Here is an 18,767-nt window from a genome sequence, read left to right on the forward strand (position 1 = left end):
CTGCTCCTGTCAGCACCATTAAAAGTCTCAAACATCCACCAGCTTTGTGATGTTGTCATGGAAGAGTGGAAAAAAATTCCAGTGGCAACCTGTGACGCTCTACTGAACTCCATGCCCAAGAAAGTTCAGGCAGTGCTTGAAAATAATGATGGCCACACAAAGTATTGACAATCAGAGCACAATTTAGCCATTTTTAGCCCTTAGGGGGCTACTCACTTTTTTTTGCCAGCGGTTTAAACATTAATGTGTCTGTGTTGAGTTATTTAGAGCGCACAACAAATCTTTAGTGTTTTCCCATGAAAAGATATAAAATATTTACAAAAATGTGAGAGGTGTACTCACTTTTCTGATATACTGTATATATCCCCATCTTGGTATATACAGTGCCTTGCGACAGTATTTGTCCCCTTTGAATTTTTCAACCTTTTCCCACATTTGTTTATTCTTTTTTACAAAAGTTTAAAATAAGCAATACATTTCGTTCAACTTCACAATTGTGTCCCACTTGTTGTTGATTCTTCACCATAACATTAAAATTTTTATCTTTATGTTTGAAGCCTGAAATGTGTTAGAAGGTTGAAAAATTCAAGGGGGCCGAATACTTTCATAAGGCACTGTATGTTTCCTTTCCTGGTATATATGTCCACCATCCTAGGCCCATCCTAGTATACATGTGGCCCATCTTGGTATATATGCCCCCCATTCTGGTATATATGTACTCCATCCTAGGCCCATCCTAGTATATACACTACTCACAAAAAGGTGAAATATATGTAAATTGTAAAACGTTCACACTACAGTGATATTTTATCATGAAGGTAGGGCACTTAAGTAGAAGCATGCAAGGTTATTTCCTACTCTAAAATAATTTATTGAAACACAACCCCACAAAATATGAATGTCTCAATAACTTGTCATGTGAGCATGAATTACAGCTTCTCAAGTTCAGTTATTGTCTGCTGAGGCATGGCATCCCACTCTTCTTGAAGGGCAGACCTGTGGTCCTTGAGTTTCTGGAATACAGAGTTACAACCCTCTAAACGGCAACTCAGTTTATTCCATAGGTTTTCTGTGGGATTCAGGTCTTGAGAAAGTGCAGGTCACTCCTTTTGAATCACCCTAGTCTCTGGTTTTTACCACATAAAAAAAATGATTCTACTCACCTTTCCTCCACTTCCCCGCCATAATGCATTCTCTTCTGAAGCCAGCAACTCACCTTGGCTTTTAGGCGACGGGCATCTCATGATATCAGTGCAATGCACTCACAGTCACAGGCGAGCTGAAGTCAGCTGCTATCCTCTGATTAGAGAAAAAGAACTCCGGCACACTGTACAGTTTCCCAAAAAACTATACGAAAGGCACGGTCTATAGATGGCGATTAGGAGACTCATACAGTGTAAGACGCCCTTCAAGATATACAGGGTACACGTCATCAGGCAGCTCGGACAACGAATTGCGACCTCCACGACAACAATCCCATTTTTTAGGACCACGCCGTCAACCAGGAAGAAGACGAGGAGGGGGCGCAGACACCACTCGCTATCAACGGGAGGATCGGGTGTGGACAAGGTCCCAGGTAAATCCGATTTGGTCTACAACATTTCGTTCTAAACCTTGTCCCCCGCCGAACACTTAGTATTACAGAAGGGTCTTACATTTAGTCCCACCCCCATTATGATACCTTCAAGGTTGAACAAGAACTCAACCGTCTATTTAGATCTATACGTTTAAAAGCCCACTTTGACAAAGTCGGTGATACTGATGTTTCTAATACAATGTCTTGTACTAATGACCTGACCTTTTCCTTGAAAGGACTTAATCTTCAGTCTGCTAGTTCTTATATGCCTCCCAGGTCCTATCATCCTGTTGAGACGTTTGTCTCTCTTGTCTCCAATGAGGTCCACGCACTCAATAGAAAGATCCACACATGTGAATTTCACCTTAAAAATAACCTCACAGTAGAAGAATCCAGGGCTCTTAATACCCTTAAGAATAACTCATCTATCATCATCAAACCAGCCGATAAAGGTGGGGCCACGGTTGTCCTTGATCGTTCATACTATATTTCTGAGATCCTTAGTCAACTCTCTGATACAACTACCTATGAGCCTATCACCATTGATCCTACCTCCTGCATTTTGTCATTAATTAAATCAGTAGCCAAACAATACTATGATCTGGGTATCATTGACCAAAAACGTAGATACTTCCTTCATAATCCACATCCTGTTACTCCCGTTTTTTATACTCTCCCCAAAATCCATAAGCATCTCACCTGTCTACCTGGAAGACCTATTGTCGCTTCAACCGATTCCGTTCTTTCACCAGTAGCAAAGACCATAGAAAAAATTCTTTCCCCCTTTATCCCTTTGACCCCATCATACATCAAGGACACCTCACATTTTCTGGAAGTACTAACTGAGTTACACCATGTCCCACCATCATCCCTTTTAGTCACATTAGATGTCAACAGCTTATACACAAGTATAGATCATGGAGAGGAACTACAGGCAGTTAACTGGTTCTTAGAGCAATACACTACGTTACCAACTGACCATAGATCGTTTTGCACCGATATGCTCAAAATTATTCTGGAACAAAACTTTTTCCTTTTCCAGGATCAGTTTTATGTTCAGCGTAGGGGGACCGCGATGGGTTCTAACGTCGCGCCCCCCTATGCCAACATATTCATGACGCACTTTGAGGATAGATTTATACATTGTCATCCCCTCATCATTCAACATGCTGTACTGTGGCGTCGATATATCGATGACGTGTTTATGATTTGGAACGGTGACCTAGACTCCCTTCTTAGTTTTCACAACAATATCAATGGTCTCCTACCCGGTCTCTCATTCTCCCTACACCATGACTTGGAGCAGATTAATTTTTTGGACTGTCTCGTCATTAAGAATAACGTAGGTGTGCTTACCACCGACATTTATATTAAACCCACAGACAGAAATAGTCTGCTACAGTTCTCTAGCAACCACCCTAGACACACCAAACAGTCATTGCCTATCTCCCAACATACCCGGGTTGACAGACTTGTCAGCGACAGTGAAACCAAAATCAACAGACATCAGGAGATGAGCAAAAAATGTATACAAAGAGGCTACCCACAAGAGATAGCTACAAGAACCACAACTAAATCTGAGAGACAACGGGACCCACAGGAAATAATTCATTTCATTAACACATATCACCCCTTTTCGCCCCCACTTAAAAACATCATTCTACGGCATTGGCCCCTTTTGGGACTCTCATATCCCCAAATTAAGGAGTTCCAGAGTCCACCACTAGTTTGTTACAAAAGATCACCTAATTTAAGGAACAAACTTATTCGGGCAGATATAGGTCCGTCCACCATTACCCCAGACAGCGATTCATTAACAATCCTCAATTTGGAACATTTCCGTGTTTAAATTGTGCCCAGTGTTCCAATGTCAATAGGGGCAACACATTTACGCATTCTAGGACTGGGAAAGTCTTTCATATCAAGAGCTTTTTTACTTGTGACAGTTCGTTTGTCATCTACTACATCAAATGTCCATGCAGTCTCGGATATGTTGGGGAGACTACCCAGCATGTCCGAGACCGCATCAACAAACATAAATCCGACATTCGGTGCGGACGCACGCTGTTGCCTATCCCACACCACTTCCTGACAGCAGGACATAACGTTTCTCAATTAACCCCTTCAGCCCCGGGGCACTTTCCATTTTTGCTCCCCTTCTTCCGAGAGCCGTAACTTTTTTATTTTTCCGTCAATCTTGCCATATGAGGGCTTGTTTTTTGCGGGACAAGTTGTACTCTTAAATGAAACCATAAGTTTTACCATATGGTGTACTGGAAAACAGCAAAAAAATTCCAAGTGGGGAAAAACTGCAAAAAAACTGATGGCACAATAGTTTTTGGGATGTTTTATTCACCGTGTTCACTATATGGTAAAACTGATGTGTGGGTATGATGCCTGAGGTCAGTGCGAGTTTGTAGACACCAAACATGTATAGGTTTACTTGTATCTAAGGGGTTAAAAAAAATTCAGAAGTTTGTCCAATAAAAGTGGCGTACGTTTTGCGCCATTTTCCGAAACCCGTAGCGTTCTCATTTTTTGAGATCTATGGCTCAGTGATGACTTATTTTTTGCGTCTCGAGCTGACGTTTGTAATGGTACCATTTTTGCGCAGATGCTACTGTTTGATCGCCTGTTTTTGCATTTTGCGTAAAACTTGCGGCGACCAAAAAATGAAATTTTGGCGTTTGGAATTTTTTTGCCACTACGCCGTTTACCAATCAGATTAATTGATTTTATATTTTGATAGATCGGGCATTTCTGAACGCGGCGATACCAAATATGTGTATATTTATTTTTTTTTTAACCCTTTCATTTTCAATGGGGGGAAAGGGGGGTGATTTAAACTTTTAGGTTTTTTTTTTTCTTTATTTTTTAAAACTTTTTTTTTACTTTTTTTCTTTTATTTTACTAGTCCCCCTAGGGGGCTATAGCGATCAGCAATCCGTTCGCTATTATCTATCTGCTGATCACAGCTATACAGCTGTAAACAGCAGATTCAGTCACTTTTGTTTTCACCCTGCTCCCGGCCGGGTGAAAACGAAAGTAAAACGTCATAGCTGCAGGCGTCATCACATGACCCTGTGCTACGATGGCAACCCCCGAAAGTCACGTGATCACTCACGTGACTTCCGGTGGGGGCGGCGGTAAGTAAAAAACATGGCCGCGCGCATATACATCTCGCTGCCAGACTTTGGCAGCGAGATGTAAGGGGTTAATGTTCCGGGTGGAATGCGATTCCACTCGGAACATGTAGGCACACATGTCAGCTGTTGATAACAGCTGATATGTGCGCCGATCCCCGCTGCCTGTCCGCGGCAGGGGGCGGGGCTTAACGGGACACGCTCCATGACGGATATATCTGTCCATGGTCGTGAAGGGGTTAAGATTCCAGGTTATTGACCAGGTCAATCTCAACCGTAGAGGAGGTGATAGAGTTAAGCGCCTCCTTGAGATTGAAGCAAAATGGATACACACGTTGGGCACCATGGAACCCCATGGGCTTAATCGGAAGTACGAAACAGGTTTTTGACGGGTTCTATTCTTTCAGTTGTCTGGTGCTACACGTAGTACTTATGGTAGTTTTCCCGCTATCATAGATCGTATAGTAATTTGTAATTTCTATGTTTAATAATATATTATATTATATAACTGGGTAGCTGTTATGCACATCTGTATATTTTGTTTTTTCCCCATATAGGCTACATATGAATAACATAATTGATTCACCATGCTGTAATATGACATGTGTTTATTATATATCCCTCTAATCCCCTATTTCTCTTTCTTACAGAATTAGCCATCTTGCCTGTGAGCACTACCTGTAATCACCCACCAGTGAAGCACTGCACTTATAGCCTGCCAGCTAATTCAGTCAGCACTGGAACCACTTTCTATTTCTCAAATAGCACCTATATATCTCCCTTTCACCGGAGTTGTAATACCCATGCGCAATCTGCGTCCCACATTAGTTGTCTCCACTTCCGCATTCCAATTACCGGACATGACGCACCTCCCATGTGATTCACGGCCCATAGACACCTATGACAAGTGCGCATGCGCGGCGTGCTTTCCACGCCGGCGTGCACAACTTCCGCATGCCATACACCGGATATGACACTCCTGTCCCCGGCTACCATTTAAAACCGGTGAACACAGTATTATCCTGCACAGCCACCACTGCACATGGAGGGTAAGTGACTCGCCCAGGAGCTCGGCATCCTCTTTCCTTACTTTTGTGTATTCTCTCCTGCCTTTACAGTGTTCCTCTTCTTGGTTCACTTATGTCTTCACTTTTTCCTTGCCTTTTGTTGTCAGCCTGCCTCACCGGTGTAACTCCAATATCCCAGGCACATATAGCCAGAAGCAGGGCCTGATCCAGCCTCCTGCAGTAATCGGTAATATACATCTCTTCCTTCTTGTTCATATTCCTGCGATATTCTATCCTATTGACCCATTTAGCACACTTTAGCACCTTATTGTTATTTACCCTTGCAGACTCATTACTGCTACCAGCAATAATATTTCGCCTTACCTAGTGTTCTTGTGGACTAAAGCTCTTCTATTGGCAATATACCTTTCCCACTGCATTTTGCCCCACGATATTATTCCATATGACATACCATGTTTGTTCCTTATTATTGTTCACAGACAAACTACTACTACTAGAAATAGTAGCACACATGATGCGTTGGCTCCACTGATCACCCAAGTTGAGGTAAACGGACACGTACACATAATCCCTTATGTTTACTTCATTTTATCATACAATTTTTCATCTCTTACTCATATAGGTTACCAACAACACCACAATTATCCTTTACATCTGTTGCTGTTTTCTTTTATAGTAAAAAGTAGGCGTTTAGCCTCTTTTCAACCACACAGGTACCAGTTATACTTACCTCATATCTGCACACCCCTGCTCCAGTATCAACAATGTGTATTACATAGACGTTTTGTTTCTATATAGGACATTTTAATAATAGTCCACCCAGTCCACACAATCCTTGCCTGGAAATTATCCCAGTGTCCTTGCCTATATACAGGTATGCCCATCCATATACTTTACCCTATTCCATTGTTATATAGGATCTCCTTATTTATTCTTCCAACTTGTGCCATGGGACTAGATTTCATGCTGGACCTTGCTGATACATGATAATTGGCTACTTACATTTCTTCTTCATCTTCGGATCTTGGCTTAACATGGGTGAGCCACTTATCCTCCTCTTAGTACGCTACACCATCATAATGGGCTCCTATCCTCCCTTGCATCTAATACTATATTTGTCTCCACAATTGTACTCGCTTCTTTGTATAATATCATATGATACTTTTGTTGTGAACTTGTTCTCTATGTTGTACCACCTCAGACGTGTACAATTATGTCATACTTGGATTGTCACTACTATATATGTTATTTACCCTTGCTGATATCTGTTTTTCTGTCATTTTTTTCACATATAAAAAATACTGCAGTCAGATTGTCCGACCTGATGAAGGCCTAGGGCCAAAACGTCCTGGCGGACTCTCTATCCATGTACAACACTTTCTTCACACTTTTCCAATAAAGAAAAACAGATTAAGAATTCATGAACTTGTGTCAACCTTTGTTTTTTTGGGAAACTGTACAGTGTGCCGGAGTTCTTTTTCTCTAATTACTGTACCTTATTATTCCAGAGCACCTGCCTTAGGTGACGCTAGGTCCTATCTTTACTGTGGGCTATCCTCTGATTGTCCGGCAGCATGTATTTTATGTTCATGCACCCAGAAGGTCTCTGCACAGCAATACACTTCAGTTGAGGGTGCATCTGAGGGTGCACATCCAGCTGAAATATTCACTAGTGCCATCAGGCCTCCGGAGACATCAGCGATAGTTAAGCCCCTGTCACCCTATATTCGGACCAGTTAAAGGGTGTCTCTAACAGTAGAGCTATGCTGAAACAATAATACATTTAGGTAAAAGGACAGGTCATTGAAGGGTTAATACGCAAACTTTTTAGACGCCATCTAACCTTACACGTACACACATAAAAAGATGGCTTTTGAAAACCTTACCTTAAATCCTTTGGATGCTGCAATATGCGCAGCTGTCCATCCCTCTCTGTCTGCACTATTGATTAGTGTTGAAGAAATGACAGCTTCGAGATTACCATTGTCCTTGTTCTTTAAGTCATAAAGTCTCACATCAAACTCCTTGTGGGAATCACAATGGCTTTGACCTCCATAATACATGAGGAGCTTCAGACAATCTGTGTTTCCAGAGTCCGCTGCAGCATGGATTGGTGTCCAGCCAGTCTAGAAAAGCAGGAAGCATTGCATTTATATTAATGAAAACTATTCAAAATCAATAAAGACATTACTAGCGATTAAATAATGATCTTCAACACTGAGAAAAATACACTGGAAATAAAAGAAATGTAAGATCTTCTTTCACATGTAGATGAAACATGATTTTTATGAATCGTGGGAAAAACTTTTTTATTCAGGACTCATTTTTTATATTACATACGAATAACAGTAAAGTGAAAAGATTGTCCAAAAAGAGCAATTCTTTTAAAGTGGTTGTACAAAATTTGTACAAATGCCAAATTACTGCATAGCTAATCATACTATTAGCTACAGAAATTTAGATATGAATTACATTATTGGCTATGCAGACTTAAATTATTTTGCAGTAGGAAAAACACAAATTTCAACAATTATTAGTAATTACAAGATTAGACTCACATTTGTCGTAATACTTCTATTTGCACCAGAGTCCAGTAAAAGTATAACAGTTTCACAGTTTCCATTTTTACAAGCCAGATATAATGGGGTTTGTCCTCCACCAACATAGTTGATGTCAGCGTTATATGCAAGCAATTCCTTTGCACATCTAGGGAAAACAGCAAAGTAAAAATTATTATTTCTATTAAACTTGTTACAGTCATATGAAAAAGTGTGGGCACCCCTATTAATGTTAACCTTTTTTCTTTATAACAATTTGGGTTTTTGCAACAGCTATTTCAGTTTCATATATCTAATAACTGATGGACTCAGTAATATTTCTGGATTGAAATGAGGTTTATTGTACTAACAGAAAATGTGCAATGCGCATGTAAACAAAATTTGACCGGTGCAAAAGTATGGGCACCCTTATCAATTTCTTGATTTGAACACTACTAACTACTTTTTACTGACTTACTAAAGCACTAAATTGGTTTTGTAACCTCATTGAGCTTTGACCTTCATAGGCAGGTGTATCCAACCATGAGAAAAGGTATTTAAGGTGGCCACTTGCAAGTTGTTCTCCTATTTGAATCTCCTATGAAGAGTGGCATCATGGGCTCCTCAAAAACAACTCTCAAATGATCTGAAAACAAAGATTATTCAACATAGTTGTTCAGGGGAAGGATACAAAAAGTTGTCTCAGAGATTTAAACTGTCACTTTCCACTGTGAGGAACATAGTAAGGAAATGGAAGAACACAGGTACAGTTCTTGTTAAGCCCAGAAGTGGCAGGCCAAGAAAAATTTCAGAAAGGCAGAGAAGAAGAATGGTGAGAACAGTCAAGGACAATCCACAGACCACCTCCGAAGACCTGCAGCATCATCTTGCTGCAGATGGTGTCAATGTGCATCGGTCAACAATACAGCGCACTTTGCACAAGGAGAAGCTGTATGGGAGAGTGATGCGAAAGAACCCGTTTCTGCAAGCACGCCACAAACAGAGTCACCTGAGGTATGCAAAAGCACATTTGGACAAACCAGTTACATTTTGGAAGAAGGTCCTGTGGACTGATGAAACAAAGATTGAGTTGTTTGGTCATACAAAAAGGCGTTATGCATGGAGGCAAAAAAACACAGCATTCCTAGAAAAGCACTTGCTACCCACAGTAAAATTTGGTGGAGGTTCCATCATGCTTTGGGGCTGTGTGGACAATGCCGGCACCGGGAATCTTGTTAAAGTTGAGGGTCGCATGGATTCAACTCAGTATCAGCAGATTCTTGACAATAATGTGCAAGAATCAGTGACGAAGTTGAATTTACGCAGGGGATGGATATTTCAGCAAGACAACGATCCAAAACACTGCTCCAAATCTACTCAGGCATTCATGCAGAGGAACAATTACAATGTTCTGGAATGGCCATCCCAGTCCTGAATATCATTGAAAATCTGTGGGATGATTTGAAGCGTGCTGTCCATGCTTGGCGACCATCAAACTTAACTGAACTGGAATTGTTTTGTAAACAGGAATGGTCAAATATACCTTCATCCAGGATCCAGGAACTCATTAAAAGCTACAGGAAGCAACTAGAGGCTGTTATTTTTGCAAAAGGAGGATCTACAAAATATTAATGTCACTTTTATGTTGAGGTGCCCATACTTTTGCACCAGTCAAATTTTGTTTAAATGCGGATTGCATATTTTCTGTTAGTACAATATACCTCATTTCAATCCAGAAATATTACTCAGTCCATCAGTTATTAGATATATGAAACTGAAATAGCTGTTGCAAAAAATAAAATTGTTATAAAGAAAAAAGGTTAACATTAACCAAACTTTTTCATATGACTGTACATATCATGATTAAAAGTGTAGAAGTTCAGATTTAGTTGTACAAAATGCAGTTGTGTTCTCTGCATCATATGTAAAGTGTGTGTCTACCATGACGACCAGAGTCACAACTGTTTCTCGCCACAAGTTAAAGGAACTCTGTCAGCACAGAATGGCTGTTCACGCCAAGTACAGATGCTTGTGCATCATGGCAGGGCTAATCATGTACATACACCTTCCCACCTGCTTGTCTTCCTACTATTTCTGCCTCTATGAAGCCATTGTTGTCAATCAAAGAGGGGGATGAAGATTGAGGGAAACCATGTAGGTGAAATGGTGTATTTAAATTAGCCCTGCCATGATGCAAGAGAAGTTATACTTGGTTTGAACAGTCATTCTGTACTGACAGAGTCCCTTTAAAACAACCTCAGTCCATGTGCTCTCTTAGTTCATAGAAACATCCAAGAAGTGGCTTCCAATCTGAATGGCCATCACATAATACTATAGTTTGTTTGCACGATAATTAATCAGATGACACCTATCATATATTTATGCCATATACTTTTAACATGCCATACATGTCTCAAATAAGAATGTGTGTGGGTTGATTGCAGCCTTTACAATTTGTTTAATCTGCTATTATGGCCCTCCGACCAGAAAAGGTTGTGCACCTCTAACATACATACACACCATGTGAGTTGTCATTTTTTTCAACAAACCAGTTATATACTTGTGGCAGTAGTCTATGGATGACAAAAAAATAAATTAAATAAATAAATAAATAAAGCAAAACCTTGCGAACCTACGTAATGAATTATTTTGCATATTTATCCCCCAATAAATGACAACAAACCAAAAATGGATTTGGTGAAAACGAAATGTAAAAGGTTAAATGACGCACCCCAACTGATTGTGCCCCATATAGACTGAGGGGTACTTTGCACACTACGACATCGCAGGTGCGATGTCGGTGGGGTCAAATTGAAAATGACGCACTTCCGGCATCGCAGGCGACATCGTAGTGTGTAAAGGCTCGATGATACGATTAACGAGCGCAAAAGCGTCGTAATCGTATCATCGCTGCAGCGTCGGCGTAATCCATAATTACGCTGACGCGACGGTCCGATGTTGTTCCTCGTTCCTGCGGCAGCACACATCGCTGTGTGTGAAGCCGCAGGAGCGAGGAACATCTCCTACCGGCGTCACAACGGCTCCCGTAGGATATGCGGAAGGAAGGAGGTGGGCGGGATGTTTACATCCTGCTCATCTCCGCTCCTATTGGTCGCCTGCCGTGTGACGTCGCAGTGACGCCGCACGACCCGCCCCCTTAATAAGGAGGCGGGTCGCCGGCCAGAGCGACAGTCGCAGGACGGGTGAGTCCATGTGAAGCTGGCGTAGCAATAATTTTCGCTACGCCAGCTTTCACAAGATATTGTACCTGCGACGGGGGCGGGGACTATCGCGTGCGACATAGCAGCATCAGCTTGCGATGTCGCAACGTGCAAAGCCCGCCTGACTGCAGGGATAAAGACAAATATCTATTCTTAATTTACTTTCCTAAATTATGGACACTGGGCTCCATGGCATATTTGAGCATCAAATTTACTCACACAATTCAAAAGCCTTACAATTACCTTGGGTTTTAACTCAGTAATAGTAAGCTATGTGCCTTACTTTAAATTGAATGAACATTTCATATAGACTTCTATAGAGAATTAAGGTTACACTTGCACAGTGATCTGCTACTTACTTTGAATGTCCCTGAGCAGCTGCTGTGCATAAAGCAGTAAAGCCATTTGAAACAGTAGCATCTACTCGTGCTCCTGACGTCAGCAGCAACTTTACACAGTCTGCAAGCGAATAAAAATAGAGTATGAGGGTGCAAAACGAAAGAAGAAACGCCAAAGAAAGAATGTGTTGTGGGGGTAGATAAAGAGGATGATTGCACAATACATGCAATAAACAATATGTGAACAGTATATGCACTAAATTATCTTTGCAGAGAAGAATATGAATATATTTGAAACAAAAGGGTTGAGTTTATATTTTTGTTCAGTATATGTGTACACTTGCAAAAAAAAAATACACTTGCAAAATAAATATGTTACATATTTATTTTGCAAGTGTACACATATACTGAACAAAAATATAAACTCAACACTTGTTTCAGGTCCCATTTTTCATGAGCTGAACCCATAGATCTGAGACTTTTTAGGTACACAAGAGGCCTTTTTTCCTCAGATGTTGCTCAAAAATTTGTCTAAAACCCCCTTCACACGCACGTGTCTCCGGTACATGCAGGAACGGACCTAACACGTTCCGGAGACACGGACACACGTACTCCAATGTTAATCAATGTATGGAGTTACACGTGTGTTATTCCATACGGTGCGTGTATCCGTGTGCGTGATAAGTTTGTTAGTCTGTAAAACACGGATGCATGTCTGTTTTCCTCATGGAACACGCACACACGCACCCATTAAACCCAATGGGTCCGTGAGCACATGTACGTGACACGGATGCATCTCCGTATGGTCCGTGTCCGTTTTATGCTTTTTTGAAGCAATGTCGGTTAATCTTTTTTTTCTGTGTATTTCAGTCAATCTCCCTCAGTCCATCGGTCGGTCTCTCTCTGTCTGTCCCTCTCTCAGTCCGTCAGTCAGTCTCTCCCCCTCTCTCATACTCACCGATCCCTGATCCCCAGCGCGACGCTGCACATCTGTTAAAAAAGCTCCGGCGGCTTTTACTATTTTGAAAATGCCGGCCACTCATTCAATCTTGTATTCACTGCTTTGCCCGCCCACCGGCGCCTATGACTGGTTGCAGTTAGACACGCCCCCACGCTGAGTGACAGCTGTCTCACTGCAACCAATCACAGCCGCCGGTGGGCGTGTCTATATCGAGCAGTAAAAAAATTAAATAATTTTTTAAAAAAAAAACGGCGTGCAGTCCCCCCAATTTGGATACCAGCCATGGTAAAGCCACACGGCTGAAGGCTGGTATTCTCAGGATGAAGAGTTCCACATTATGGGGAGCCCCCCAGCCTAACAATATCAGCCAGCAGCCGCCCAGAATTGCCGCATCCATTAGATGAGACAGTTCTGGGACTCTACCCGACTCATCCCGAATTGCCCTGGTGCGGTGGCAATCGAGGTAATAAGGAGTTAATGGCAGCAACCCATAGCTGCCACTAAGTCCTAGATTAATCATGGCAGGCGTCTCCCCGAGATACCTTCCATGATTAACCTGTAAGTTAAAGTAAATAAACACACACATCCTAAAATTCCTTTATTTGAAATAATAAACAATAACAAACACCCTCTGTCACCACTTTATTAAGCCCCAAAAACCCATCCATGTCCAGTGTAATCCACAGAGGTCCCGCGACGCTCTCAGCTCAGCTACATGAAGCGGACAAGAGCTGCAGTAGAACACCGCCGCTCCTGTCAGCTCCACACAGCAACTAAAGTGAGTCGCGCGATCAGCAGTGACGTCACTCAGGTTGCTCGCGGCCACCGCTGGATCCTCCAGTTGTGACAGCAAGTCGCCCAAGTGACTGAAGTGAGTTGGGATCTCAGGTGGAGGACTCCAGCTAGCCGCGGGTAGCCTGAGAGTGACAGCAGCGCTAATCGCGCTGCTCACTTCAGTCACTCAGGGGATTAGCGGTCACCGGCGAGTCCTTCACGGGTGACAGCTAATCAGTACGCTACACACACACAGAGCCGCGGTATGAAAATGAAGTCGGGTGAAGTTCACCCGAGTTCATTCTCATCGCGCGACTCTGTCTGTCTGCTGTCAGCGGTTATGTAGCAACGTCATTGTGCATCACACACGGATCATTTCACACGGACAACACACGGACATTACACGTACGTATCTCACGCACACACGGACATTCCACATGCACACGGCTAGCCTATGCCATCACACGGATGTCACACATACCGGAGAAACATACATAAAATACAGAACACGGACCCGAAAAACGGAACGTAAGACACGCACATGTTTTTCACGTACGTGTGAAGGGGGCCTAAATCTGTGTTAGTGAGCACTTCTCCTTTGTAGAAATAATCAATCCATGCTGATAAGACATGATTATTGCACAGGGATGCCTTAGGCTGGCCACAATAAAGGACAGTCTAAAATGTGAAGTTTTAGGCTGTGAGCACAGTGGGTTTTCATTGCGCTTTTTATGGGGTTTTTTAGTGCAGCTCTGTCACAAAACTGCATGCAAATCCTTATGCCAGCAAGTTCAATGATAATCCTCAAGTTTTGTGCACATGTTGCTTTTTTCCTTGCAGATTCGGTGCACAAATAAATCTGCAGCATGTCAATTCTTTTAGCATTTTTTGCAGGGTTTTTCTACCCCAGAATGCATGGAAAATACATGGAAAAAAAGCATGCAAAAAATAATCACGCATGTACCGAAAACGAGTCAAAGCGTGCAAAGAGATGTAGATTTTTCTGAAACCAAATACTCAGGTGAACATAGCCTTACGGTATTGGGGGGCCCAGAGGGTGGTTCAGAAACACAGTCAGTATCTGTTGTGACCTACCATATGTCAACCAATGACAACCCATATGTGCTTGATGAGACAAAAGTCCAAAGACACTGCAGGCCATGGTAGCACTTTTAGGCCACTTTACTCACAGTAGCCTTAGCAAAATGCAAACTTTTGGTGTTGTGTTGAAAAACGGCTTCTGGGACACTTAAATGGAGGTCTATTACCATCAGCACTTTTTTCTTAGTATCAATGATAGCCACATATTGTTCTGGAGTCCATGTGGGAAATGCTATGAGGAGGTCTTCACGAAGGAACATCACAGTGGTCTTTCTCTTAGAATTATAGTGTGTGGTGGCATAAAGTATGGTGACCGGACCCCTCTAGTTTTCATGTCACGTACACTAACTAAGCTTGGTGTTGTATTGATTTGGTTGTGAAACCAGTGGTAGGGCCATTTATCCAAAGTGTCCCAGGAGTTGTTCTTCAATAAGATTAAACCATGCCACATGTTGCTCATGCTACTATGATCATTCTGCGTTGCCTAAATAAGCGAAAAGGGAGCCAGCACGATCTGAGAGTGGAATGCATCATATAAAAAGTGGAAATTCACAGATTTATTCCAACTGTACTATAATACAAAAGAGATTTTTAGCAAATAATTGATCAATTTTTTGAGCCACCACTGCCACGTCACGGCAAATCTCAATGGGGGGGTCCTACTCTATATTATGCATGTCATGTGCCATGCGGCCTCCTAGATAAATTAAAAGCAGAACCATAATGGAGCACACATACCTGTAACCTATATATAACCACGACACGGAAGCGGTTATATATAGGTTACAAGTATGTTTGCTCTAATATGGTTCTGCTTTTAATTTATCTAGGTGGCCGCATGGCACATGAAATACATAATATAGAGTAGGACCACCCTATTGAGATTTGCCATGACGTGGCAGGGGTGGCTTAAAAAATTGATCAATTATTTGCTAAAAATCTTATTTGGATTATAGTACAGTTGTAATAAATCTGTGAATTTGCACTTTTTATATGATGCATTCCACTCTCAGATCGTGCTGGCTCCCCTTTCTCTGTTTGGTTGTATTTATGCTACATTGGTCTGGCGGCTGACCACCACCATGCCATGCACGCCTGACCTTGGTTTGAAATATATTCTTCTGTTTGGTGGCTGTTCACATTCAGCCGCTTAACCCTTTTCTACAGGCATTGCTAATTAAGCACCGTACTTGGGTCTGGTCTGCCTTTATTTATGGTTGCTGGTCAGGCACTCTGAAGGTCAGTTCTGACATTGTCCTGGTATGTGTGGCGTCTGCTGCACATGCTGGGACCTGAGCTGCCTTTTATCCACAGTTGTCTTTTTTTGAGACACAGAAACGGTTATATATAGGTTACAGGTATGTGTGCTTCAATATTGTTTTGCTTTTAATTTATCTAGGTGGCCGCATGGCACATGAAATACATAATATAGAGTAGGACCCCCCCATTTGCCGTGACGTGGCAGGAGTGGCTCAAAAAATTGATCAATTATTTGCTAAAAATCTCATTTGTATTATAGTACAGTTGGAATAAATCTGTGATTTTGCACTTTTTATATGATGCATGCCACTCTCAGATCGTCCTGGCTCCCAGTTGCCTAAATAAGCTACAATGACATGTAGCATCTCCGGACTTGTCTCCACCCGTACACATCTGGAACATTATTGGTTCGCGATTGCACCGGCAGCTACGAGCAGTGAGGCAGAACATTCCTTAGACAAGTTTTAATATCCTCACTGATAGCATGCCATGGTGTGTAAGTGCTCGATACTGAATAAATCAAAATGAATTCAAACTGGTGTTTGCATTTTCTCATCATTTTCATATCATTAGCATATCTATTATGTGGTTGCCACAATTCTAAAACTTATACAGTATATACAGTGGAATGCAAAAGTTTAGGAACCCCTGGTCAAAAATACTGAAATTGTGAACAGTTAAGCAAATTGAAGATGAATGATCTCTAAAAGGCATAAAAAGGTAAAGATGACACATTTCCTTTGTATTTTAGGCAAAAAATAAATATTTTCACCTTTTACAATTTTAAATTAACAGAAAAGGAAAACGGGCTGATGCAAAAGTTTGGATACCCTACATGGTTAGTACCCAGTAGCACCCCCTTGTAAACACTTTTTGTAGCCAGCTAAATGTCTTTCAATTCTTGTTTGAGGGTTTTTCATCCATTGTTCTTTGGAAAAGTCTTCCAGTTCTGTGAGATTCCTGGGTCGTCTTGCATGCACTGCTCTTTTGCGGTCTAGCCACAGATTTTTAATGATCAGGGGACTGTGAGGGCCATTGTAAAACCTTCAGCTTGAGTCTTTTGAGGTAGTCTATTGTGATTTTTTTGCATGTGTTTAGAATCACTACCGATTTGTAGAAGCCATCCTCTTTTCAACTTCAGCTTTTTACAGATGGTGTTATGTTTGCACTAAGATTTTTTGAGAAATTTCACTGAATCAATTCTTCCCTCTACCCGTGAAATGTTTCCCGTGCCATTGGCTGCAACACAACCCCAAAGCATAACTGAACCACCCCCATGCTTAATAGTGCCCTTTTTTCCCTCCAGAAATACCTTTGATCATTGTGGCCAAAGAGTTCTATTTTATCCTCATCAGTCCACAGGACTTGTTTCCAAAATGCATCAGCCTTTTTTAGATGTTCTTGTACATACTGTACGTCTGCCGCTGAATTTTATGGTGAGGTCGCAGGAGAAGTTTTCTTCTGATGACATTTCTATAAAGGCTACATTTGTGCAGGCACCTCTGAACAGTAGAACAATTTACCACAACTCCAGAGTCTGCTATATCTTCCTGAAGGTCTTTTGCAGTCATGGGGGTTATGATTTGCCTCTCTAGCAATCCTATGAGCAGGTCTGACAGAAATCTTGCTTGGTCTTCCAGACCTTATCTTGACCTTCACTGTTCTTCTTAACTCCTATTACTTAATTACACTTCAAACTGAGGAAAGGCCAACTTGAAAAAGCTTTGCTATCTTCATATAGCCTTCTCCTGCTTTGTGGGCCTCCAGCATTTTCATTTTCAGGTGCTGGGCAGCTAAAGCAACTGCTTAGAACAACCCATGGATGCTGTTTTTTGGCACAAGGTTAGGGAAGGCTTGGTTTTTATAAAGCTGTAAAATATGCATCACCTGGACTTTCGTAACGATCATAGTGAGAAAGCCATAACAGGCTAATTAAGGTCTGAAACATTGGCCAAAAGTTATCTGAGTACACAAATCTCCAAGGGTGTCCAAATTTAACATGGACCCATTTTCCTTTTTGGAATTTTTAAAATATAACAAATTAATATATATTATATATATCCACTGTGTATATACAGTATTATATACACACATTATATATTTATATATACAGTCATATGAAAAAGTTCGGGCACTCCTATTAATGTTAACCTTTATTCTTTATAACAATTTGGGTTTTTGCAACAGCTACTTCAGTTTCATATATCTAATAACTGATGGACTGAGTAATATTTCTGGATTGAAATGAGGTTTATTGTACTAACAGAAAATGTGCAATCCGCATTTAAACAACATTTGACCGGTGCAAAAGTATGGGCACCTCAACATAAAAGTGACATTAATATTTTGTAGATCCTCCTTTTGCAAAAATAACAGCCTCTAGTCGCTTCCTATAGCTTTTAATGAGTTCCTGGATCCTGGATGAAGGTATATTTGACCATTCCTGTTTACAAAACAATTCCAGTTCAGTTAAGTTTGATGATCGCCGAGCATGGACAGCACGCTTCAAATCATCCCACAGATGTTCAATGATATTCAGGTCTGGGGACTGGGATGGCCATTCCAGAACATTGTAATTGTTCCTCTGCATGAATGCCTGAGTAGATTTGGATCATTGTCTTGCTGAAATATCCATCCCCTGCGTAACTTCAACTTCTTCACTGATTCTTGCACATTATTGTCAAGAATCTGCTGATACTGAGTTGAATCCATGCGACCCTCAACTTTAACAAGATTCCCGATGCCGGCATTGGCCACACAGCCCCAAAGCATGATGAAACCTCCACCAAATTTTACTGTGGGTAGCAAGTGCTTTTCTTGGAATGCCG

At 41.5% G+C, this 18,767-nt stretch overlaps 1 protein-coding gene across 1 annotated transcript in view; it reads right to left on the minus strand.

Moving 5' to 3' along the window:
- CTTNBP2 (cortactin binding protein 2) overlaps window positions 1-18,767 on the minus strand; it is a 245,981-nt gene that overhangs the window by 97,364 nt on the left and 129,850 nt on the right. Inside the window, exons 6-8 of the mRNA XM_075345037.1 lie at window positions 11,865-11,964; window positions 8,306-8,453; window positions 7,634-7,873 (exon numbers count right to left, since the gene is read on the minus strand). Of these exons, the coding sequence (XP_075201152.1) occupies window positions 7,634-7,873; window positions 8,306-8,453; window positions 11,865-11,964 (488 nt within the window). The remainder of the gene's footprint in view (window positions 1-7,633; window positions 7,874-8,305; window positions 8,454-11,864; window positions 11,965-18,767) is intronic.

The sequence above is a fragment of the Anomaloglossus baeobatrachus genome, chromosome 4 (assembly GCF_048569485.1).
Source record: "Anomaloglossus baeobatrachus isolate aAnoBae1 chromosome 4, aAnoBae1.hap1, whole genome shotgun sequence".
In the NCBI taxonomy this organism is placed as follows: domain Eukaryota; kingdom Metazoa; phylum Chordata; class Amphibia; order Anura; family Aromobatidae; genus Anomaloglossus; species Anomaloglossus baeobatrachus.